We start from the raw sequence: 24363 nt of genomic DNA on the forward strand, positions 1-24363 counted from the left end.
AACCTACTTGGAGCCTTGGAACCCACCCATTGACAACCACTGGTTGGCTTGCCTGTCACTCTCATGTGCCTACTTTTTATTTGTGTTCTAGCTTTTAAATCTTGTGTGTCCCTCCCATGGGGCATAGCCTCTTTATCATCTCTTTTGATTGGTTGGCTTCTACACATCTGCAGCTTGCTTTCCAGCAGTACTTTTTTAGGTCAAGTGCGCAAGAGCTTCTAACCTGTTGTCTTTCCGTTGGGCTTTTAACCATGCCCATGTCACACCCATCACTTTCATTTGTTCGTGGGCTTGCCTTTTATATTTACCTTGATTTCATTTGGGAAAGACATGTATACGCCATGCCTTTTCTGGTGTTTAGCCCTCCTCGAGTGCACCAGCCAGCTACTAAAAACATACGAGGCTCTATGTTTTCCACATGGTTTCTGGACTATTTTTTTCTTTTTATTTCCTACACAACACAATCTCACTGGGCAGTAATTGAGCGCTTTGCATTACTGCCAGTTTAATTCTATTGATTATCCAGGCGCTCCTCGGCGAACTCAAGGTTTTACAAAGCGCAATCATATAAAAAAAAAAATAATAATAATTTTTACCCATCCCCATCCTCGGCCACCCCCGCCCCTTGAGATTTACGTAGGCCGCCGCTGCACATACTCATTGCCACGCGTCCTCTAGTGTGATTATGCTTTGTTTCTTGTGCACACACAACAATGTTCCTAGTTGTTTTAGTGCTAGTGGCTTTGCATTGCTGACCACTCAATGATGGCTGTCTTAATGTGGTTACCTGTTCAAGTGCCATGTGGTGGTGCATGTGAAATTATGTGATCAGTGCCGTGACATCAGGCGGTGTCAGGTTTTCATTTTGAATTTTCATACCTACCTCCAGCCCACAGCACGGGTTCATCCAGCCATACAGCCCTGCTTTGATGAAAGGGGCAGGATTTGCTTCACTCATATGAGATGCTTTGATATGAGTCCCCTCTCAGTAACATGTTTGCAAAGACGTTCGTTTGCATAGGGTGTTGTAATTTACTTAAGTGCCTCTGCTGGGCACAAGTCGCACGTGGGATGTTGGACTTATTTATGACCTGTTTTGTTTTTGTTTATTGAAAGGTACGTGTTGCAGCAGGAACTGTGACACTCGTATTTTTGGAATTATGGGTGTGAAAACCAAGCTGTGTTGGTGTACCACAAATACTTTGCATGATTGTAGCACCCGTACTTCCTTTTCATCTGGATTGTGATTTATCTAAATGATAACGCATCCTCGGCACCAGGTTTTGATCGAGCAGCTTCTGCTGGCACTGTCACCACTGCCCAGATTAGTCCTGTTATGGCATGTCACGTATGCCCAGTTTAGCCTTGTGTCCTATGATTATATTCTGTGTTATATGCAGGGCACCGGAATTATATTGCAGGAAATTACGAAATTATGAGGCAGGGTTGACCAATTTAAGTGGCAACAAAAGTCCTATTATGGATTTACAATGCCAACAGCTCTACCTCAGATAAATGTCAGACCTATCTCCAGTATCTCCAGTTTCACCAGCAATCACTAGTAATCGGCAACCAGAAGATAAAGGTGAGCGGGACACCAGTTATGCACAGGAGACAGGACTCAGGGGGCACATGCTACCAGCGCTTCAGCAAGGCGGGAGCACAGGTGAGCACATGAGCAGCGGGGGCCAAGCCAGGACTCAGTCTCGGATTTGGTGCAGCTAGTGGTCCTGAGCCTGTGGTACCTCCGGCCCCTCGCCCCCTCACCCCCTTGAATCCTTGAACCCATTCAACCCAAGGAACTAAAGAAGTCAAGGAAGCCAAGGAAAGATAGTAAGACAGACAACAAGGCAAAATTAATCCTGCAGCCCTGCGATTAGAGCAACTGGAGTTGTGCATGGTGCTGCAGTGTTCTGCATGCTTGTGCTCCCCACCCCAACAGTGCGGAAAAGTGGGGTGTCGCAGTTTTGCCAGGAAGTCTAGAGTGCGAAGGCAGCCCTGAGGAGAAAACTTGAATCTACACCAACCTACACAAGCCACACACACGCCAACAAATGCCGACACACAGTGCTGCATTGCCCCTCCCACAGGCCCACCAGAGACCCCATAAATCTGCAAAATGCCAAAAAGAGAGGCTTCTGTACTCCAACAAGCTAGGGTTAAGAAATCTCCAAGGAGCTATCAAAGAAAAAAATAACTAGGACTTGGATACACAAAAGGAAGATACTTCACAGGTCTGTAGAGAAACCAGCATAGAAGCTTATCTGCCACAAGGGAAATCCAAACACACATTCAAGTGTATTTTGTGCAAGATACAAGGCCTGAAGCCTTAACTCCAGTGCAGTCAAGTCCAAAATGGGAGTACAAAACCGGTCGCACTGAGTCAGATATTGAGCCCATCAGATGTACTAGGGACAAAAGTGCCGCACTCAAGACAACTCCATATTTGACTGCAAAATTAAATGGAAACCTCAGCTCCCCATATCCCAGAATTTACGTCTGTTAAAAGGAGGGCCCAGAGCCGGGAGTCCTCCCCATTTATAAATTAAACTCTGAGAGGCAAAGACCCAGCTTCTACAAGGGACTTCACCGGCAGAGTGGTACCATTAAGTCCAGAAATATACTTGATTAATGGTAATGGTAATCCCAACTCTGGGAAGGAACGTAAGAGTCCCTCGGGAGAGACAAGCAATCGCCCTACTTGTGGGGCTCTGAGCTAGCCTCCCAAGTCCCCTCAGTTGGGACTCCACCATTCATCTAGTTCAGCAAAAGGAGATAGTAGGCTTTAGAGATGCCATGAAGAAAAAAGATAAAAAAGAAGAGGATGGGGCCGGCGTCTGAGCGCAGAAAAAAGAACAAATTATAAGTGGTGGGCCAGAAAATGCTAGAAGAAGTTCAAACTGTGCCCTCTAAGTCAGATCCTCAATAACAGTGCTGGCACCAGCAGAAGCGCTGCCTGGACAGCAAGCCCATAAGGCAGTACCTGAAGAGGCCGGCCAGAAAGTGTTCCCTGTCTAGTTGGTGCTCTAAATATTAAAGTTCATGCTTCATATATCATCAGGACCTTGAGCAATCAGCTGATATAGCAGAACAGCAGCAATCAGCCAGAAACTATACCACAAATGGCGGCAATTTTAAACATCAACAGAACACTTGATGCCATGGCTAACGCGGCACTCCTCAATGCAGACAAGCTTAGAAGTACAAATCTTCATCCTGCAAATGATTCCCACACTAATCACAAGGATTGAAAGCAAATTTGTTGTCTTAAATAATTTAATCATCAGAGTCCAAGACTCAGTTCAAGTAGAACAAAAGCAATAGCTGTGCACCTGTGGGCCAATAATAGAAAAATTGTCATCCTTATCAACGGTGATGACCACCTTGATTGACGACTTTAAAAAGTCAGCCATCACACAGGGTATCGGCAATTGGACAACTCAATATCCAAGTCCAGGAGCGCAAAACTGCATCAAGAAAACTTCCATGCCAACTGGCGGGCAAACTCAGGCAGATGACGACGCACCTCAAAAAACCCAGGGAGTGGCAACAACATGTGTGGAGGATGATCCGATGGAGCACGATCTATCCACCCTAGGCAATGTCCACATTCAGCCCTGACCAGCACAGAGGACATCACAACTACAAAATAAAGTTATATCTAAGGATCCAAAGTCAACGGACGACCTGAGACCATCCTTCTCAAGGAAAAACAATAGAATGCTGAAAAAACTTCAAAAAAGCAAGACCAATAGAAGATCAATCCCCCTTCATTAGCTACAATTGGAGGAGGGGCAGGGGTAAGCGTGCACTCCACACCAAAATAGAAAGGGGTCTTGCAACCCCATGCTGGAGGTGAATACTGGCAATGTGGGGGCCTTCGACTTAAATCAGAAGAAGGCCACCATGGATGTTCGGGAGATCATAGTTAGACCAAATGTGACCTCTGAAAAACTCTGTGATCCGATAAGGTCCTTGGAAAAAGGCCTTCATCTCCACCCATTCCAGCCAACACAGCCGAAGGAAATGAGCTTCCTTGCCTTCATTGAGCCTCCAGAAGGGTCGCAAGAAATGCAAGCAACACAAACAATTCCAATGCCCCTAAGCTCGGGAGAGGAAAGAGGTTTGGGTGGGCCAGGTGGGCCACCCAACCACTAGCTCCCACAAAGAGACTCTCTAGCAAAATGGGGCATTTCAATAGGCATATCAGAGAATCGAGGGGATTGTAAATCCCTATAGGTGTCGCTATTTAGAGCAACTAAATAGGACGAGAATCCCAAGGAAAGCCATTCCAGGAAAGCCTGTGTCCCAGAAGTTGAGAAAAGTAAATCCAGAATCGATCAATAAATACATTTCTACCCAGAATATGAATCAAGGGGAACATGGGTTATCCTCAATAGAGGAAATATCTTGAAATTATGCACAAACATACCAGGTTTGGAACAAATTTGCTCCTCTGACATGGAAGGTGTAGCCTTCCTTCCCCTAGGGAATGGGGAGATCAACGATTGCACAGAAATCACTTTTGCCAGCCCAACAAAAGTCAAGGCATTGAGGAAAAACAAGATGCAGTTTGAACAATGGGGTATAAGATGTGTTGATCCTGTGGGAAGCAAATACCCCATCTGTCTTCTAGAACCGGCTGCATACATAAATAAATCTTCAAGGGGCACTACAAGGGAAAGCCGTCCCCTGGAAATCATGGAAGAGACATTAACAATCACAGCAAGCAGAACCGGCAAAGGCCGGCTGTGCACAGCTGGGTAGTCCACACCTACCAATTGGGCGTGCCTACCAAGTACCCTAAACCCCAGCTCCTAGCCCAAGGCCTTATTGTTTAATTTGTATCTGGCCAACATGCTATCCCACCTGGAGATAGTAAGGGCCTTTCCACCAAAAATTGCAGGCTCCAGAATACAATGATTACGATATGCAAAATACACTGTGGTATTCGATTTGATTCCCATTGGTCTACAGCGGCTTCTAAACACCCTCCCAACCTACTGCCAAGTTGACAGCTTGAAGATAAATGTCACCAAAACAAAAGTCTTGAGGGCCCTGGTTCATTGAGGGGAGCCAGGTTGAAGTTGTTGAAGCTTACAAATATTTGGGAGCATGGCTAGACCATAGGGACCACATTTCCTCCCACATCTACATGCAGAAGGCAGCTGCAAGCTCGCTGGAATGGACCTTTTTCAAATTAGAGAAGTCACAGGTGAATCTCATCTAAGATCACTGTTAAAGGTGGTGAGCTGTAAATTACTTCCTACAATAATTCATGGTGCCATTACGTTTTGAGAAAGAATCACAAAGGGGCTTGTTAGGGCCCAATCCATGTCCTATCAAAGAGCCTTCTCCCTCCCCAACTGCACCACGCCTGCCCAAATTCATCACACGTTCTGCTTGGTCTCTCAGCATTGGGCACTTAAGGCAAAATATTTAGTATACTGCATAAAAGCGAAACAAGTGAAAGAAAACACGCTGGAAAATATAATTTGGGAAACAATAAAAACCCCTTGACTAACTGGCACAAGTATTTCATCCATGCACTGGACACTCTAGAGGTCCGTGATATCTGGTCAAGCAGTCTCCCTGTGTCAATAACCCCTAGATTGATAACTATGCCAGAAAAAGCAATTTCGAGGGATCAGGATGCCCAGACAATCAAGAGTTGGACCATGGCAGTTGGGGCTCCACACTGTATGAGCCGGGGGCCCTGTCGACTTATCTTTCCCTGCCATTTAGCCTGGGCCTAAAGCAAGAGCTAATGAGATTGTGAAACTTTGATGACAGGATAGCCGCTGTCGATTCTGTGGAAGGCAGGAGGAATTATTAATCCACATCCTCTGCTTCTGTGAAAAGCTGTACCACCTCAGAGTATTTTGAATAGTGAGTCCTCGCAGCTAGCAGCCCGATTTCTGAAGTTCCTGAGAGTGGCCTGGGCATCATCTATGTGTGCATCAGATTCTATCCTATAATAGACTATTAAAGTGATCACAATCTTTTAATGTCCAACTGTAATAGCTTCTCCTTCTCGACTAGATCACCCCGTGTCTGGCCCTTTTGTAAGGCTTGTTTCGTGAGAAATATTTTAGTAATTGCACTATAACCCGAGCCTTATTAACAGGATTTATGCATGCACAAGCACCTTCTTGACTAGCTTTCTGCCACCCCTCGGGACCAGTCCATCATTTTTAGATCTCTTGTAAGGTCTGGTTCTAGAGAAACTGTTTAGTAACTGTATTTTAATTTGAACTCTGGATCTTTGTTAGCTCTTTAGGGCCTTCCCTCCTAGAGGCGATGTGTACAGTAATAGGGCTAGTCTTGCACTCGATCCAGGGCTAAAAACTGCACATAAGTTTTACGAACTCTTTTAAAACCAACTTCTTAAATTTTTGTACTTTTTGTATTTCCTGTATTTTAGTGATTTCTAAATTTAATTTGGTCTCAGGCCTTTTGGCCGTTGTAATCTCTGATACTGCTGACAAGCAAAAATGCACTTAGGGTTTTTATTGTAATGATTTAAAATAATTGTACAATAAAGACTTATCTATCTATCTATCTATCTCTCTGTCTACCTACCTGGGGGGCAAAGGATGGGAGGGACCATCTATCAAGGTAAGCTGCCACATACAAGCATGGGATTACCCCAGATGCTCAAGAGTGAGTGGAGACCTACTGGTGGGCAGCATCAATACCGGCCTCACCCTTTCCAGCCTCCTGAGGAAATGCCCATTGCCCAGACGTTCCAAGCCAGGCATGCCAATGTAGCATTCAAGAACAGTCAGTCAGATGGATCACCCTCAGTGGCCGAATGACACTCATACACAGTAGTACAGAGGATGGACTGGCACCTGTGTATGCACAAGTCCTCTTTATTGAACATAAACACAGGGCCATCCGGCCACAGGGAGTGGGTGTGTGCTAGTGCAGTTTGCTGCTTTTTAGTGTTATTATTTTCTTTCTTTATTTATTTATGCAGTTATATACAGCACAGACGTTTCCAATGGCCACTAGAGTACTTCACGGTAGAACAATAGGTTGCAGGAGAAAAACAAACTTTGGCAAATCTAATAGTTCTCAGCTCTAAAAGTTAAAACTATTGGCTTTTCCAATGCTTTTTGTCAATTGTGTCAATGCAGATGTGTTAAGAGGCAAGCACATATGTATAACAATCTTCCAATGGGGCTTCTGTTAAAAAAATATTCCAAGGCGTATAGGAGTCATTTTTAATTCCAACATGGGGGTTGGCAATGTTACAACATTAAAATTAAAATGCAAAAAACGCCAGAAAAAAGTGCATGAACAACAAAACAGGAAGTCAGCATGTGCCAATAGTTGTAGCTGCTGGGCCCTCATAAAATAACATAAAATTAAAAAGGAAATAGTAGAGGCAGTGGGTTCTGGAGCAGGATGGGAAGCTTTGGTGAGTGGCTAGTGAAAATTGAGTATATGGGTGAAATAAAGACGAAAAGTGGGAAATAGCAAGAAAACAAATGCATTCCCACTGAGTGCTGAATGCAAAATTTAAAAAGAATCTCCTCAAGTATGCAGTAGAAGGCTGTAAGTCATCCACTCAAAACACTGTCAGATCGAAATACTCCCGGGCAATATTGCTAATGTTGGTTCATTAAGTCGTAGCTACAGCCAGCTTAGCTGTTTGTAAACAGTTTTATTGCTTCCAAAACCATAACATGTACCTAGAGTGGGGTTTGGGCAGATCGTTGCTCATAACGTGATGAGTTGTCTATAGCACTTGTCTGTTCTTGATTCATTGTCTTTTCTTCCTCTTTTGGATTTAGCACAGTCAATAACGACAGATTTTCAGTCAAAAATGCTATAGGAAGCACTCCAGGATTGAGCTGGTAGAAGCTTTTGAGATAGTGAGATCCGGAGAAACTCGGTTTTTGCAGGGTTGAGTTTTAGAGTGTGAACACGATGTGAGAGGAGGAAATAACGAGAAGAAATCAGGAGAGGAAATACTGAGATAAGTCTTTTCATTCACACACTGATGATATAAGATGTTAGAGTTTGTAAATATGAGTTCAAATAGTTCGATGTCAAAATTTAAGAGTATGGGCCAGAACAAAGCATTGATAACGCGTCCCGCCCTAGATAATTTGCTTAGTCTGGGACTCGTTTTAGGTCAATGAATCTTTTGACCCTGATTGAACACACCTTAAGACGAGATAACTAATAAGCATGTCAATCAAAAGATCGATAACCTCATCAATATTCACAATAACAAATCAATCAAGTCAGTTAATGGCATTAATAAGAATCGGAACACACCATGACCTTTCAGTCATGAACAACCACACAAAATTTTGGAAGAGCTACGATATTTATTCCCTATTGATTACACTCTACTAGCAAGTTTATTAGTCTCAAAACCATAAAACACATTAGCACTGTCACATTATGGCAACTCGAATAAGATTTCAGCAAAGCAAAGGTCATAAACATTAGGACAAAGCACGACGTCAATATGGATTAATTTTAGCAGAGCATCATTAGAGCATTATTCAACAAAGCATCGATTAAGTCATTTGTCAATTTGCATCCGTTTAGTGAACCCCTTAACTAGCTCGAAATTAGCATTAGCATATTGGGCTTCATGCAAAACAATTTAGCAACACAAATTTAGAAAACATCTATCTATGGTCTCTATCAAAAGAAGCAGTTGGTACCTAGAAAGAAAAGGCAAACAGACAATTACAATTTTATTATCATATAGTTACCCTCCGCAATGGGTCAACATACAGAGACAGTCTTCGTCCTCAGGACATCAGTTGATTCGCCATCAGCCAGGAAACACAGCAAAGTTCAGCAAGACAGGCAATAAGGAATGCCTCCCTCATAAGGAGGAAAAGTATAGAACGGGTAAGACAAGGGTAAGGATGGTTTGAAGAGTCAAACAGCAAAGTCTTTAAGACAGAGTGACAAAGTGGCTAGGTGCTAGCAAAGAATGGCACAGAATGGCAATGGCAAAAATCGCTTGGAATGGCTGATTTCTCCTTGTGACGCAGGGTTATATTAATCTTGTTGTACAGTCTCCTAATTTCCAATTGGGCAAATTTTGGTGCATCATTATCTCCAACCAATAATTTGGTGGTCACCTCATTAGGGTTTTCACTTTAAAACAGTTCTCACGTAGTTCATTGGCTCCAACGGGTAGAATGTCAGGTACAAACTTTTATTCTCGCAGGCTCAGTCAGTAGTCCCATTGTCTTTACCAGTTCAGGCAACATTGTACCTGTTGCAAGTTTACACTGTTGCACTCAGCAAGAATATCTCCTTGAGCAAGTCGGGTCTCATGAGAAAGAATTCACTACGGTTACACACATCTTCTAGCTTCTGGAAAAGTACAGCTACATGTCCTTCAGCAAGTCAGCACATTGCACGATAGAAAAACACATTTAATATGAGACTGGCAGCTAGGCCCCGACTCATTCTAAGGCCAAGTAATTAATTTTAGCAACATATTAACATAGAACTCTTAATACTAATATAAAACCACACATTAGTACATCAATAATTCATTATTAGTCAACTTCATTTATCATCGTATATATTGGTGGCCACTCCCCGTGGGCACATTTTCAAGCGCCTATGTTAAAAGCACATTAATACAAATTTCTATGCGACATCATAATACATTAATTTGCAAACATCTCATGTTAATTTTGATTATAATAACTACACTCCAACAGCATTGAAGGCAGCCCCTTAGGTAAGGCAACTGAACTTGGGAGGCATGTGTCAATTTTGATCTGCTGCAATTGGATTGACAGATAGGAGGCAAACCAATTGAGAACAGTGCCATCAATATCCATACATTTGTTGAGGTTCTTAATGAGCATATAATGATTTTCCATGTCAAATGCGACGGATAGATTGAAGACAACTAGAAGATAGGAATTGTTATAGTTGAGGATGTGGATTGCATTTCTAAACTACTAAAACAGATTCTGTACTACAGCCTTATTTAAATCCCAGAATTCAGATATATGCTGCTTTAATAGCGTTGCAACACAGTTCTCAATAACTATCGAAAGAAGGTGAAGGCCTGTCTCTTTTTTTATATTCTGCTCACCATCCTGAGAAAACACAATGAGGTAGCAGGCCGATTGTCCAAGGTTCTCCAACCACCTTAATGATTTTATTTCCTTGTGGAGATTTTTATAAAACCAAGACACTGAATAGTTTGGTCTTTTTTGTTGCTTGGAAGGAGAGCTAATTCATAAGGAAATGCAGGCATACATGTGATAGGAGTAAGAATATTCAGGGCTAGTGACATAGTGTTATTCAGCTCAATATGTATATTAGTATGAAACCACAATACTTCCTCCAAATGTGATGCTGGTGCAGTCAGGAGTGAAGTGAATTAGGAGAGGATCAGACCATTCCACAACAATGAAGCAACTTTTGGGATAATTATGTACAGTGTAGAGTACTTTGCGTGAGTAGGTTTAAGGCAGTTTTGTAGAAGCTCATTAAAAGAAAGGAATAGGTATAAATAATTAACTGCAGAATTTTTGATATCACCAGGGAAGGTTTTAATAATCTAGAAAGATGTTTGTGTCAGAACAGATTAATTGGGTATTGATATTCTTCATACAGTTCTTAACAAAAACTTCAAATTGTGGCTAGAAGAGTGATAAACATATGTAATGGGCACCAGGTGTAGTACACACCATCCCTCCAACCTGCCCTGCAATTGAAAACACAGCATAAACAAAGAAAATGAAGAGTCTGATACAGAGCTTAGTTTCTAAAAATAATAATAATAATAACTGCTAGGTCCTAAGGTATTTCTCAGAGGACCAATGTAGCTTTCACCATTCACTGTCCACGCCAGTGCTGCAAAATTCCAATACTGACTATAACTACCAACAATTACACTCCTACAAATGTGACAATCTAGAGTATCCTAGGCACCCAAACCCATACGAATTCCCTGGATATGATGCCAGTACAACCTTTCTAATACATATTGAATTGTTAAACTCACTGGTAGTGTATTCTTTTTAAAATAGATGGACAGAGACACCATGTGGTACACTGTCAGCTGTATGTGTCGGTGTTAAGAAATAAGTGAGAGTATCCAGCACCAGTAAACACCGGCACAAATTATGCCCTGTTTTGATATTTGACTATCTGCTCTATAAAGTTAATTGTTTATAAGTCTTTGGGAAGGGCATGGGTACTGGTGGAGTGCATACCTTCCTTGCCCTCAGCATTACCTTTGGCTATCTCCTGAGCTTTCAAAAGGGGAGTGATTACTTCAAGTGATATGGGTCCAGGAAATCTGAGCCACTCCTGTTCTCAGAGTCTGTGTCTGTGTGAGTTCTGTTGAAGAAGTATGCTCTTCTTTACACGTCTGAAATGTCCTGTGTGATATTTTCTCCTCTTTAACATCCGGTGACAGTGATGCCTCTTCTTGTGACCACAGTCCATAGTGAGCACTTATTTGTTTTCCAGAATTTGCTCCCCTGGTGTCTGGTTAGTTCTATTACTTTGTCATCCATTCCAGCCGCAAAGGAGTGACATTGTGATGTCCTTGCTCACTTTCCTCAGGAGCAACGGCAATGGGTGAGCAACATTCAGTTTGGGGAATTGCCCTTCATTGTTTCCCTAAGCAGAATGAATATAGGGTTGCACAATGGGTGGTGTTGATGAATGCTTGATCAAAATATTAGACTCTGTATTCTGGAGCTATTTGTTGTTGTATTCCCATGTGCGTGGATTTCAAGGCGCATATTAAAGTTTTAACTTCGCCATTGGCCTAGAACCATTCCGTGGTGATTTTCCTAGCCCTAAAATTTGCCACCGTATAAGGGAGGTCCATTATTTGTTTTGCCTCATTTAGAGCTGTCATTGGAGACGCAACATGTGGCTTTTTTTTCAAGTTTAGTAGCCAAGCTTTTGAACCATGTAAAATTTGCCAGCTTCACCACAGGGTATTTGATGCAGGACTCATTAGCAACTAACAACTATCGACAAAAAGGGATAGTTCAGGAGTTCTTTCTTCTTTTAGTCCACAGTTCCCTGAAATCTTCTTCATTGATAACTGATAGTGGGGGATCCATATTCCCTAATGTGTGGCAGGGGGAACAAAGGTTATTTAGGTCAAGATCAATTAACTAAATGTTAAATTAAACTAAAAGATTGGGTAAACCATTAACTAAACTAAAAGATTAATTAACTAAACTAAACATTATGTTGAAATTTGGCTTTCATTTTACCTATGCCCTTATGGCATCGGTGTGCCAGTTGGATTGTGAAAGAAATAAAGCCAGGATTACTATGCAGTTTCCTTTAAAACCACTACTTCAGCTGTCAGGTCCAGTTTGGGGTATGCCTTTCTCAGTGCCTTGAAGGTGCTTTGGGTATCTCAATGTCAGAGACCGTAAAATGTCTTTCAGTCATTGTTTAGCAAGGCTTTTGTCACTGCTTCTGTTAAAGATTTTTTAACATTTCTATTTTTGTACATCATTAACAACATGCAAGGTGTATTTTCACACTCGACTACATTTGTATAGACTAACATAGTAATTTTGCTTTTGAGACAGATTTTCTATGATGTGTAGAAGTAAGCTTTCCTGGCCTTTATCAAGTAGCCTTCCCTATGCACACCTCACTGCCTTTAATTTCTGAAGCACATAGTTGAGTGGAATATTATTTGTTTATTTCCATTGTCATGGTTCATGCTGTTTTCATTGGACTTTCCCGGGGTCATTCACAAACCTGCAAATATTTCTTCCATGTCTTTCTGCTAGATTTCCATTTCTACTAGGGAGTCTGTCCGTTTCTTTCCCAATTTTGCTGCCCACTTCAGACTTAGACTAATTTCTGATTTTCCATTCATCTGTAGAGCCTTAATGGCAATGACTCTATATCACATTACTTTTGAATTTTGTAATAAAATGCTTTAATTAGTCTGCTAACTTAAAACTCAGTTATTTAGCCAAAAATGCATTTTTGTGCCTTTTCTTTCTAGGTACCAACTGTGCTGTCTAATAGCTTTTTTAGCTAGATGCGTTTTCCTAAATTCTTGTTTTCTAAATTGTTTTTGCATGAAGTCCCACATGCAAATGCTAATCTGGGTTAGTTGATAGTTTCCCTACATGATGTTGACAGATTACCAATATAAATGGTTGACGGACTGCTTTGCTGAACTTCATGACTAGGAAGGAATATTTGTCTGTGATTCTCTTATTGACCTATGTTAATGCTATAGAATGTACTCTGATACAAGCTTTGATTAGTCTATGTTTTTGGCGTTGTCTAACAAATTGATGCTGGGTTTTAATCAAATTGAATTGCATTTTAATTAATCTTATGACTTAGTATTGTAATCAATAGGGAAATAAAATTACTAAAACGTATACTGAGGTGTGGTTATTCATGGCTGAAAGGTCATTGTGTGATGTTTATGGCTCATATTGACTATTGATTGATGTTTTGACTCATGGTTATTGAACCTTGTGCATGGATTACCGAGAAAATTGGTCACTCCATAGCTAGGATACTCCATGTGAATCAAAAGGTTAATCGACCTATACGCGTCACCTTGTAAGTTTACTTATTAAGGACCAACACGCTAACACTACCATTAACTAGGAGCTATGGTAAATTATGTATCTGAACTGATGTTATGTATTAATTGAAATTAATTCAGGTTTATAGTTAATTCTAACTAAGGGTAAAGTCTAGAGTTGGTATTATAAATAGTTACTGTTGTTTTCTTTTATTTAAATTTTATATATGTGAAGTACATCATAGATTGAGGTCAATGATATGAAATTAATTTAATGGAATTATGATTTCTTATTTATTTTAAATTAATCCCATCCAAAATAAGTATGGGTTAGGTTAAAGTTGTATCTCAATTTACTTTACTATAAATTAGATAAAGGTTACGGAGTTAGACTAGCATTTGCAGGAGGGAAAGTAATAGGCTACTATTATTTATTTAATTCAATGTCATTAAATAATGTAAATATTAATTATGTGTTTTGTTTAAATTCATTTAATGTAAGTAGATAATAGAGATAATGTATCTAATGCTATTTTACTTAATGTGTTTAAATTAAGTACGTGTTAGGGTTCATTATTCAAAAAATAATTATATTTTAATAATCAGGTATGAGAATAAAGGTTGTATTATATTTAAATAAAAATAAATTGAAGTAATGAAATACATTTTATTTTTATTTTAAAATGTTGAAATAGCTGTAGAGTTGTAGAAATTAGATTGCAGTGAAATACATTAATAGTAACAGTGAAGTACATGAATAAATTTCTTTAATTATGTAGTTGGTGGCAGTATAGTAAGCAAGATGTGGTCGGACCTCAAAACAATGGACAATGTGGTAGTAACATATAACCGTCTTCTTCTGAAATAGGAAGAGATGGAGAGTGAGGTCACAGTCTTGCATCAAGTATAATGAGAGCCTGTGGTTTGAGTGATTCACTCACATAGCCCAGCCCAGCTTTGTGTAAAAAATCAGGCTCCTAACAGGGTGCCTAACCATAGGTCAAATGAACAATGTACTCTCACATCCTAGAGTATGCAAGAACTCAAGGGGGAAATGAAGCTCCCTTCTTGGTACCTGAACACTTAGGCATGTACAAAGTGTGTTCTTTTGTTGCTCCTTAGCGCCTAAAAAACCTTGTTCACTTTAGTTGGAGAATTTCTTTTTGGATCCTTGTTTCTGCTGGTGAATGGAGCCTCTTGATACCACTGCTCTGTTATCCTGTCTCTGTTGTCTTACCTCTAGGTCTGGTTCCCTCTGTTGCCTGCTCTCTGTCACTGTTTTTGTTCCGGTGTCTCCCTCCTTCTCTCTAGGACTCTTGGGGCTTGCAATCTCTGGTAGGTATTATTTCATTGTTCTGTCTTCCTGTTTCCCCTTAGATCTTCTGCCCCATTTAGGACCACAAGCTTCTCTCATTGTGCCCTTGTTCAGTGGCTTTGCACCAGGTTCACCTGTTTTCGTATTACTTTGGTGCTTGGAATCCGTACAGGTCATTGTTCTGATATCTGATTTCTCCTAATTTATCTCTAGGTTCATTGGTTCTTTTCGGAACTTGCAGTCTGATGCTGGCTGTGTTCAATATTGGTTTTGAAGTCAGTCGCCCTGGTTGTGAGTCCCCAATAAACATCATCTTCCCGTGTCTGGAAATCGTCTTCATCAGCCTCCAGGTGACTAGCATATGAGGATCTACACTGAGGGTGCAAACGTGCAGTGCAGTCAGCACACAGGAGTACACAGTACCTTAAATCCAGGACTATGTTGTATAAACATGAAAGGATAAAAATACTAAAGTCATCATCATTTGGGAAACCAAAACATTACTATGATTAAGGCCTTCTTCTCTCCCAATGTACTTCTCTTGGTACAACCAATTTCTGATGTCGGAACATTATAGGAACAGCCTTGAACCCTGGCTGAGTGCACCTCCCTAAGGAAGTATTTTTAGTCTTAAGAACATCTTTCCACATTTGAAGTGTATCCATCCTTATAAAAGTGGAACAGTCCTATATGAGTGTATCCCTTTAGATAGCAATCTTGTGTTCTGAATCCCAAATATACAAGAAAGAAGGCAGCACTTGATCTTTATTCCCCAGGCCTTTCCTGCTTCTCACTGTATTAAACATGGTGTAAGAGATTTAGCTGTAGAAGTGGCATCTCTTTGACATCACAGACGGTGAGTGCAACTTCTAGTAGCATAAAAAGGGCCCGATTACGAGTCTGGCTCCACGATGAAAAGGCTGGCGGAAACAGGTGCAGGGAGCCACAGGGAGGCCCCTGCACTGCCCATGCCCTTGGCATGGGGAGTGGAGGGGTCTCCCTGCCCAGCACCTGCACAATGCTAATTCACATTAAAGTGGAAACTTACAACCACACAAGGAATACTGATATGAATGTGTGAATCCTGAAGTACGTTGACTTGGCAACAGTTAACCAACAAATGCCCTGTAGCCAAGTTTTAATGTCGCCGTAAACAAAAATCTTGACACATCCAGCAAACTGTTTGAGTGAGATGCTAATGACCGCTGTCATCCATCCTCCAGGATATTTTTAGATTAAGACAAATCTTACTTCATTGCACCATACTACTTCTGTTTTTTTTTTCTTGGCAATACCTCTGGATTGCACAAATGATCTACCCTCTATGAGCAGATATATTGCCGTAATAAAAACAGAGCACAGTCTTCTCTTTAATGAAAAAGGTATGACACTTTATTTTGTATACTGTGCATGGCAACGTGGTATTACACAGACATCCCTCCTGCCCCAGGCACTGACGGCATACACCCGAAGCTCGAGTTGTAATGCAGACTTGTTAGCACATTGGACCTCAATAAATAAACTTACAAGGGGACGCGAATAGGTTGATGAACTTTTTGACTCGCATAGAAGATGTTCCTAACATAGATTCAGTATTTGTAGATCAATAATAAAAATCTAATCAATAACATCAATAGTCAATGATAATCTGTAGCATTAGTATTCAATTGGAGTCAGTAATTATCACACTCCATGACCTTTCAGTCATGAATAACCACACCTTTTAGTAAAAGTTAGAATATTTATTTCCCTATATTAACAATGCTAATGTAACGTAAAATAATCTCAAAATCAAATGATAAACATACAGAAACATCACTGGCTGTCCAAAGCGATGAAAGAAACGTAATCTAATCAAAGCTCGAATCACTACACGTTCTAAGGTTACAGTGCAAATTAATAACAAGAACAATTGAGCAAATGATATTACATAAATTTATATTCAGCAAAGGGAAAACATCGATTATTACCCTCTGTAGCAGGCTTTCATTAGTGAGGATCCTTATCTAACACCAGATTAGCATAAGCATGTTAGGCTTCATGCAAAACAATTTAGTCAACACAAATTTAGAAAACATCTAACTATGGCTCTATCAAAATAGTGCGGTTGGTACCCAGAAAGAAAAAGCAAACAGACTTAAGAAACACATAGGTAATAATATACCTCCCCTCAAATGGATCGGCAAGCTCAGATAGTCTTCGTCATCAGGACATCAGTTCAGTCAGCAAGGCATAAGGATTCAGCATCAAAGTTCAGAAACACAAAGGGGGTCATTACAACCCTGGCGGTCGGTGACCGCCAGGGTTAAAGTGGCGTTCGTACCGCCAACAGGCTGGTGGTACGAAAAGCCATATTTTGACCGCGACTGTACCACCGCGGTCGCACCGCCAGGGCCGGCGGTATTCTGCCATTTTAGCCCCAGCGGTGATAATCCACCAGGGCAGCGCTGCAAGCAGCGCTGCCCTGGGGATTATGACTCCCCTACCGCCAGCCTGTTTCTGGTGGTTTACACCAGGAAGAGGCTGGCGGTACGGGGACTCAGGGGGCCCCTGGGGACCCCTGCACTGCCCATGCACTTGGCATGGGCAGTGCAGGGGCCCCCAGGCAGAGCCCTGTCGCACATTTCACTGCCCGAATTTCGGGCAGTGAAATGTGTGACGGGTGCTACTGCACCCGCTGCACATCAGTATTGCCGCCGGCTCAATTACGAGCCGGCGGCAATGCTGATGTGACTTCTCCGCTGGGCCAGCGGACGGTAACTCTGTTACCGTCTGCTGGCCCAGCGGAAAAGTCAAAATACAGAGCCAGCCATACCGCCAGCACTGGCGGTATTCTGGCTCCCGCAACCTCGGCGGTCTGCAAGGCAGACCGCCGAGGTTGTAATGACCCCCAAAGTCTTTAAGCATTAAAGTAAAGCATGTCTCTAGACGCTCAGTAAAGTAATGGCCTTTCGACAAGAAGAAGATGGGCAAATGCGCTAGGCAAAAGGCAAATGAACAAAGGCAGCTTCTTCTCAGTGTAGTCCGGCTAACTTATATTTCCTAAAACTACTTCCGAAGTCCCTATTGGTCAAGGAATTGCATGTTCACACTTTGTCCAATAAAACTAAATATCACATCTATATTTTCTATTAGTACTCGGTTCACATGTCGCTGATTGGCTTCTCTTGTAACGTCCTCATCGTCTGGCTCGTCAGGTAACAATATTGTTGCAGTTTATACTCCAGTCAGTGTCTCTATTGTTCTCCTCCTGAGAAAGTCAGTCTTACACACATTACACTTATACTGTTAAATGTTACAAGAACAGCGTCTTCTAGCAAGCGGTTTTCATGAGAAATACTTTTAGCTATGGATACATTTAGTCAGAACAGTGGAAAATTACAATTTAAACCTCTAAGCAAACCTTTTATTAATCAGTTCAGAAATACAGCTTGACATGAGGCTGTGCACTATGCCAAAACCTCCGCTAAGGTAAGGCCTACAATTAATAAAGCTAATACATAATGCATAACCCTTAATATGATGTACTACTACAATAATCAAACAAACTCCATATTTCACATTAATAAGCCATTAAAAAGTATACTTTGTGAACATTGGCGGCCACTTACGTGGACACATTTTCAAATGCGTGCATTATTTTTCTCTATATTATTACATTTTCTACGCAAATCCATCACTCAGAATGCAAGAATATTAATTCATATTTTTATTAAAACACCTGCCCTAGCAGACTCGTACCTAAGTATGCGTGGATTGGCAAAGTTTGTCCTCGTTACCCTTGCATGTTTCCTGCAAAAACTAAGCTTTGACTGAAAAACATGCAAAGGTCATATAGGTATTAGTGATTGCGGTTGCGAGTAAAAAAGTTTTTTCCCGATGCTTTGGAGTGTAATTTAAGGAACCTTTTTTTTGGCAAATCTTCAGTCATCAACAGGGAAAAGCCATGAAAGAAATTCACTCACATACAAAATGCTGATCTTTGAGCTTCAGTGGGTTTCGGGGTGAGGAGAAACAATCCTTCCATGTACAGGAACTATAGACTACAAAAAAAACAATTATTAGTCAAACCTACACTTTCATAATAAAAACTTTGCACATTTGCTCATCCTAACTGAGAAATCGTCCAGAACACAATAACCGTAACACTTAATCAGAAGCAGAGTTAGAAACCTCAGAAACCCTCGGAACCGTGATACAAAGTCACCTGAACTGCAAAAATCACTATATGGAACATACTGAGACAGAATTGGGGGCGATAGAAATGACACGAACATAACATAACATATAAAATGGCATTTAATGTTTTATCTGGGTGCTCATATATTCTTAATGTACTATTCTATTTGTTGTCTCGTCACCTTTCACAAGACTGCCTAATGTGTAATGGGACACTGATACAGGGTACCTCATAGCAACCCTACTATGAACTAAATGGACCTGTACTGGCATTTCTCAAAAAGTTGCCATAATTGTAGAAGTCAGTATTGTACTTTTCTGCAGTCATACAATACATTTGCTGGGCCTAGGAATGGTTTCACCACAAAGAATGGTATGCCTGGCACTTCATGTTTAAGTAACAACAGAACCACCCAAAAACCCACATGGAACTGGGTGTTCATATGTCATACGAAACAGTTTTCCCTATGGAAATGCTTTTTGTTAATTCTGACCACTAAAGAACCTCTGTAACAAATGGTAAGTGTGGCCTGGGCTATTGCTAAATACTTAGGACCTTATTACAAGTGTGGCTGTCTTACGACGGCCACACTCGTAATGAGGTCTGGACCACCTCCTATGCGGCTATCCGACCGCCGCATAACAACCCTAGCGGTCTGACCACCAGGGAACCGCCAGCTCCACCATGATCTTGGATCCCAGCGTTCTGGCGGCAGCGGAGATCCTAATCCACCAGGGCAGCCAGGGCAGTGCTGCTTGCAGCACTGCACTGCGGATTACGACCTCATTCTCCACAGAATTCTGTGAACGGGTGGAAATCAGCATGTAATGCTGCTCATGCAGAATTTTAGCACCAGGAGCTCGTTCTGTGCTTAAAACTCAGCAAGAACAGACCCACAACAACGCACCATAGGACACTGCTGCTTGAGTTGATTTTACTGCTGCTCGAGTAAATTTTCTACTTGAGCAGCAGCTTTCTCACTGTGAACAGTTTTGAACCACAGTGACTGTGCGCATTGAGGAAATATTAAAGGGTGACTCCTAGCACCTGAAAATTGCACTGGAGGATGCCAATTCTTGCTCACACTCCTCATCTTACCATTGACAAGATAAAAACTTAATTTGTAAGGGAACGAGTGTCGGTGCCCAAAGTTCCGATCAGAAACCCACATCCAGTGCTATTAAATGTGGGTGCACCAAATACGAGGCTGCATTGTCTTGAATCCCCATCATGCCTTTTTAATCTACCACCAGACAATCTCAGCCCCTTAATCTCACTCTTTCAGGTTCCTGTTTTATCCCTTTGCGACACTGTTTTTCTTCCTCAGTCTTTCCCCTTTGTGCACTTTTTCTGATTTATCGCTCTAAAAATGTGTGCTGGTCCATAGAAATGAGTGCTGGTGGTCTACACTGGCAACCACTGCTCAAATTAATCACTGGACATCGCCTGTCAAAATGCCATTTCATTGTCTGATAAGATAATGTGTTTGAGATGTTATGTATGTGCAGTTGTCAGAAATATAGTTCTTGAACATATTCCCTGCCATGATATAAAGATTAAGCACTAGATGCTGGGATCAGTCTTTTATCTATTTGAAATATGGGGAGTGGCTTTCAGAAGTTCAATTGTACCAACAGTCACATGCATTACAGAAGGATGCCCCCCCCCGGATCCTAGTACCAGAGAGCACCATCAGTAAAATGCCATAGAAGTATCTATAAATCAGACCACTGATATAATATTGATCCATCAAATATCAGTTTTCATATATGTCGGAAATTAAATATCAAGAACAAAACTACAGACTCCATAAACCTAACTTTAAAAATCACAAATATCGAGCACACAAATATCATTGTCAAATATATTGATTTTTACATACATCAATAACAAGTATATCGTAAGAAAAAATATTGTCACCTATAAGTAAACATATAACATAGCAAAAATATCGATTCACACAGTATCAACTACAATATTATCACAAATAAGTAATTAATCTTAATATATATATATATGTGTGTGTGTGTGTATAGATAAAAGTTAACAGAAAACAGCTACTTCAAATAACCCCACAACTTGCAATGAACATCTATAATTAACTAAAAGTATATTGCATTTAACAAGAAATAAACATTCAACCAAAAACTGTACTCCTAAAACAAAAACACAAAAATCATTTATATTAATTAGAAACATTTAAACACAAACCAAAATATTAATTAATTTATGTAAACAAATAAATTCATGGGAAAATAAAAAAAATATATATCATACTTCAAAAATACAAGATAAGTTAGCATTTACCAAAAAAGGAGTCAACTGATAAAAAAAATTCAAACTATACTAAACCAAAAATAAAATAACACTACAAAGAACGTTAACTAATAAAATCAAACAATTAAAACAATATAAAAGACACACTAATTAAAACAACTACATATAAACGCTGTCGAATTGTCACACAAAACGATTAAAAATGACAAATACATCTCAACAAGTACATAATCAAGTAAGCAATACTTATATTTAAACTAAAAATACTTATTAAACTTAAAAATATAAATTAACAAATAGATGTTAACACACTCTGTAAGTTTTATCTTTTTACATAGACTACCTAAAAGAAGATAAACAACTTTGAGATCAACAGACTGCCAGAAAAGATCAACTATAACAAACTAGGAAGAACATATAATAAAGTAAATATACATAAATAATAGATTATAAACTCACCCAAACAGCAACCAGAAATAAATCTACATTCCCAAATCTGGACAAACTAGCAACAAAAGATCTTTGTTTTCCCTTTCAACAGAAAAGAAAGCACCTGCTACACATTAAAACAAGCTCAGGGGAAAAGCTGCAAAGCTGTGCAAAACATCTCAACAAAACATTCAAGTAAACAAAACATATGTAACTGCATTTTTAACATATTAACAACAAACATGCAAAAGTTAAAATATACCATATATTTATACTATTAAACTACTTACAGATGCTATGATAGAAGCTGGCAATTTTATCACTTCTCAGAAAGGAAAGCAATCATTAAATCACATGGGCTACTCCTACAGCCAAGAAAGTGCATCGACAGAAACTGGAAATGTACTAAATATTCTAATGCTATGGAAGGGCAACTACAAAAGATAATGTGGTAATTAATGTTAACTAGCAGAACCATTCCCCACATGTCACAGAAATAGAAGTTAGATAAGATATAAGAAAGGCAAGCACTAGCTACCAGAAACCCACTAAACCCTTAAAAATATATAACTCAAAGTCCCTGAACACATAGCAGGTGTCCCAAACCATTCACTCAGTTATACACCATGCGTGGTGAATATCAACACACCAATATCCCTTTCATGTATACTTTACTACCAAACAAACAAAGCAGAACCTTCTACAAACTCTTAAACTATACAAAACGACAAACACATAACTAATACCCACAACAAATAATCAGAGATGTTCAGCAGGCCATGATTCAAACAGTTCTCAAAACATATCCACACACAGCCATAAAAGGCTCTTAGTATGACTTTAATCGAAGTATATGGCGAAACCTCCAAACATATACACTTTGTGTAGAATATTCCAGTAACAGCCAATTTACCTTTAAGATAAAAAAAAAACTAATAGCACTAGTCTTGGTCCCTGTCACATAAGTAGTCAACCACTATAACTTACTAATAGAAAGCCCTTTCTAACGACAAAAATAAAGACAAATGTGTTCCTCTAATAGACCCAAAGACACTTGGCTTGGCAGACTGTAACAGTCAGGACTCAGAAGCCAAGCCAAATTCCATATCCATGGTGGAGTGTCTATGAGAGCACCCTGGCACTGGAAGCCAGTACAAAGAATGCATGCCTTATAATCCACTCTTGGCAGAACTCAATCTACATTATCCACATTTATCGAAGCATTACAAAAAGAGCAAAGCAACCAATAACTAAGAATAGAGCAACCTGTTACCCAAATTGACCCTAAACTTAACTAACAAACTAAAAGAATGCACAACATGCTACAATTTAAAGTCAAACTCTTCAAAAATAACAAAGGAGAAAACCATACTATAAAATACATATTATTCTACCAAGATCCTCAAAACTACAACAAACTCAAAAGAAACATACCAAATCCTTTTTTAAATATACATCTAAATATTGTATTACATTGGTGAAACAAATGAAATCAAAAGTTAATAAACACTAACATAAAAACATATATGCTAATTATTTTTAAAATGTAACAATAACCAACCAAACAACTTAAAACCAAATTCAATTCATTACATCAAATAAATACAACCCATATTTCAAACAATTCCACATAATAGTGGCATAAATATAGCGTAAATAATATTATATGACATCTCACTCACAATTAAAGTAAGAAACAAAATTTACTGTTGTGTAGCTTCAGATCTTTCTCCATTTCCATTTACAAACATTTGTAATCTTCAACAAGATAAAGCAGACGAATCGAAATAAACCCAGAAGAAAATGCAAAATAATCCAATCGAAACCCCTTGAAGCAATCCAAACTCTGTAGCTTCCATGTAAAACCTGAAAAATCGCTTTAAAAAACAGAAATACTCCAAGAAACCTGACAAAAGGAAAACTAAGTAAAAAAACATTCATTTATAATAAACCAAAACTGATTTCCTTTAAAAAAAAATGAAACTCTAAATTCCCATATTAATACTCCATAAACAAAAACCTGTAAAAAAGCATGTTAAAGACCCACCCGCACAATGCATTACTGTCCCAAATGTGCAGATACATAATATTTAATCATCAAAACATAAATAATATAAAATAATTTAACATAACAGATTCATACGTTTCTATAACAATAATGAAAAAACACAACACTGCAAATAGTGCAAAAAATTAACAAGAACACATCTAAATGCACCAAAATCTCACAAGCAAAAATATACCCAAGTTTTAAACATGTATTCTAAATCCCCCTACCCTCAAAACCCTTAAAAAAGCCTTACAAAAGGACTTATTTGTTCTGACAAACAGCAGCACTTTCCCACGACTTGGGGCCTGATTACGAGTCTGGCAGTATCAAGATCGCCAGACTCATGGTGGCAGGTGGACCGCCGTGGCTGTGGCTGTCCTACCACCACATTATGACCCTGGTGGTCCGACTGCCAGGGGAACACTGTCTCTGCCAGGAGCTCTTATCCCAATGGGATGACAGTGGTCTTGGTTGTTATCAGCCAGGGCGGCGCTAAAGTCAGTGCCGCCCTGCTGATTACTATCTTGTTCTCTGCCAGCCTTTTCATGGCGGCCTGACCGCCATGAAAA

At 39.9% G+C, this 24363-nt stretch overlaps 1 protein-coding gene across 1 annotated transcript in view; it reads left to right on the forward strand.

Moving 5' to 3' along the window:
- Positions 1–24363, forward strand: part of OTOP3 (otopetrin 3) — an 87297-nt gene that overhangs the window by 44132 nt on the left and 18802 nt on the right. The window contains exon 3 of the mRNA XM_069200103.1: positions 15072–15208. Within this exon, the coding sequence (XP_069056204.1) occupies positions 15072–15208 (137 nt within the window). The remainder of the gene's footprint in view (positions 1–15071; positions 15209–24363) is intronic.

This window comes from Pleurodeles waltl, chromosome 7, assembly GCF_031143425.1.
Source record: "Pleurodeles waltl isolate 20211129_DDA chromosome 7, aPleWal1.hap1.20221129, whole genome shotgun sequence".
Classification (NCBI taxonomy): Eukaryota; Metazoa; Chordata; class Amphibia; order Caudata; family Salamandridae; genus Pleurodeles; species Pleurodeles waltl.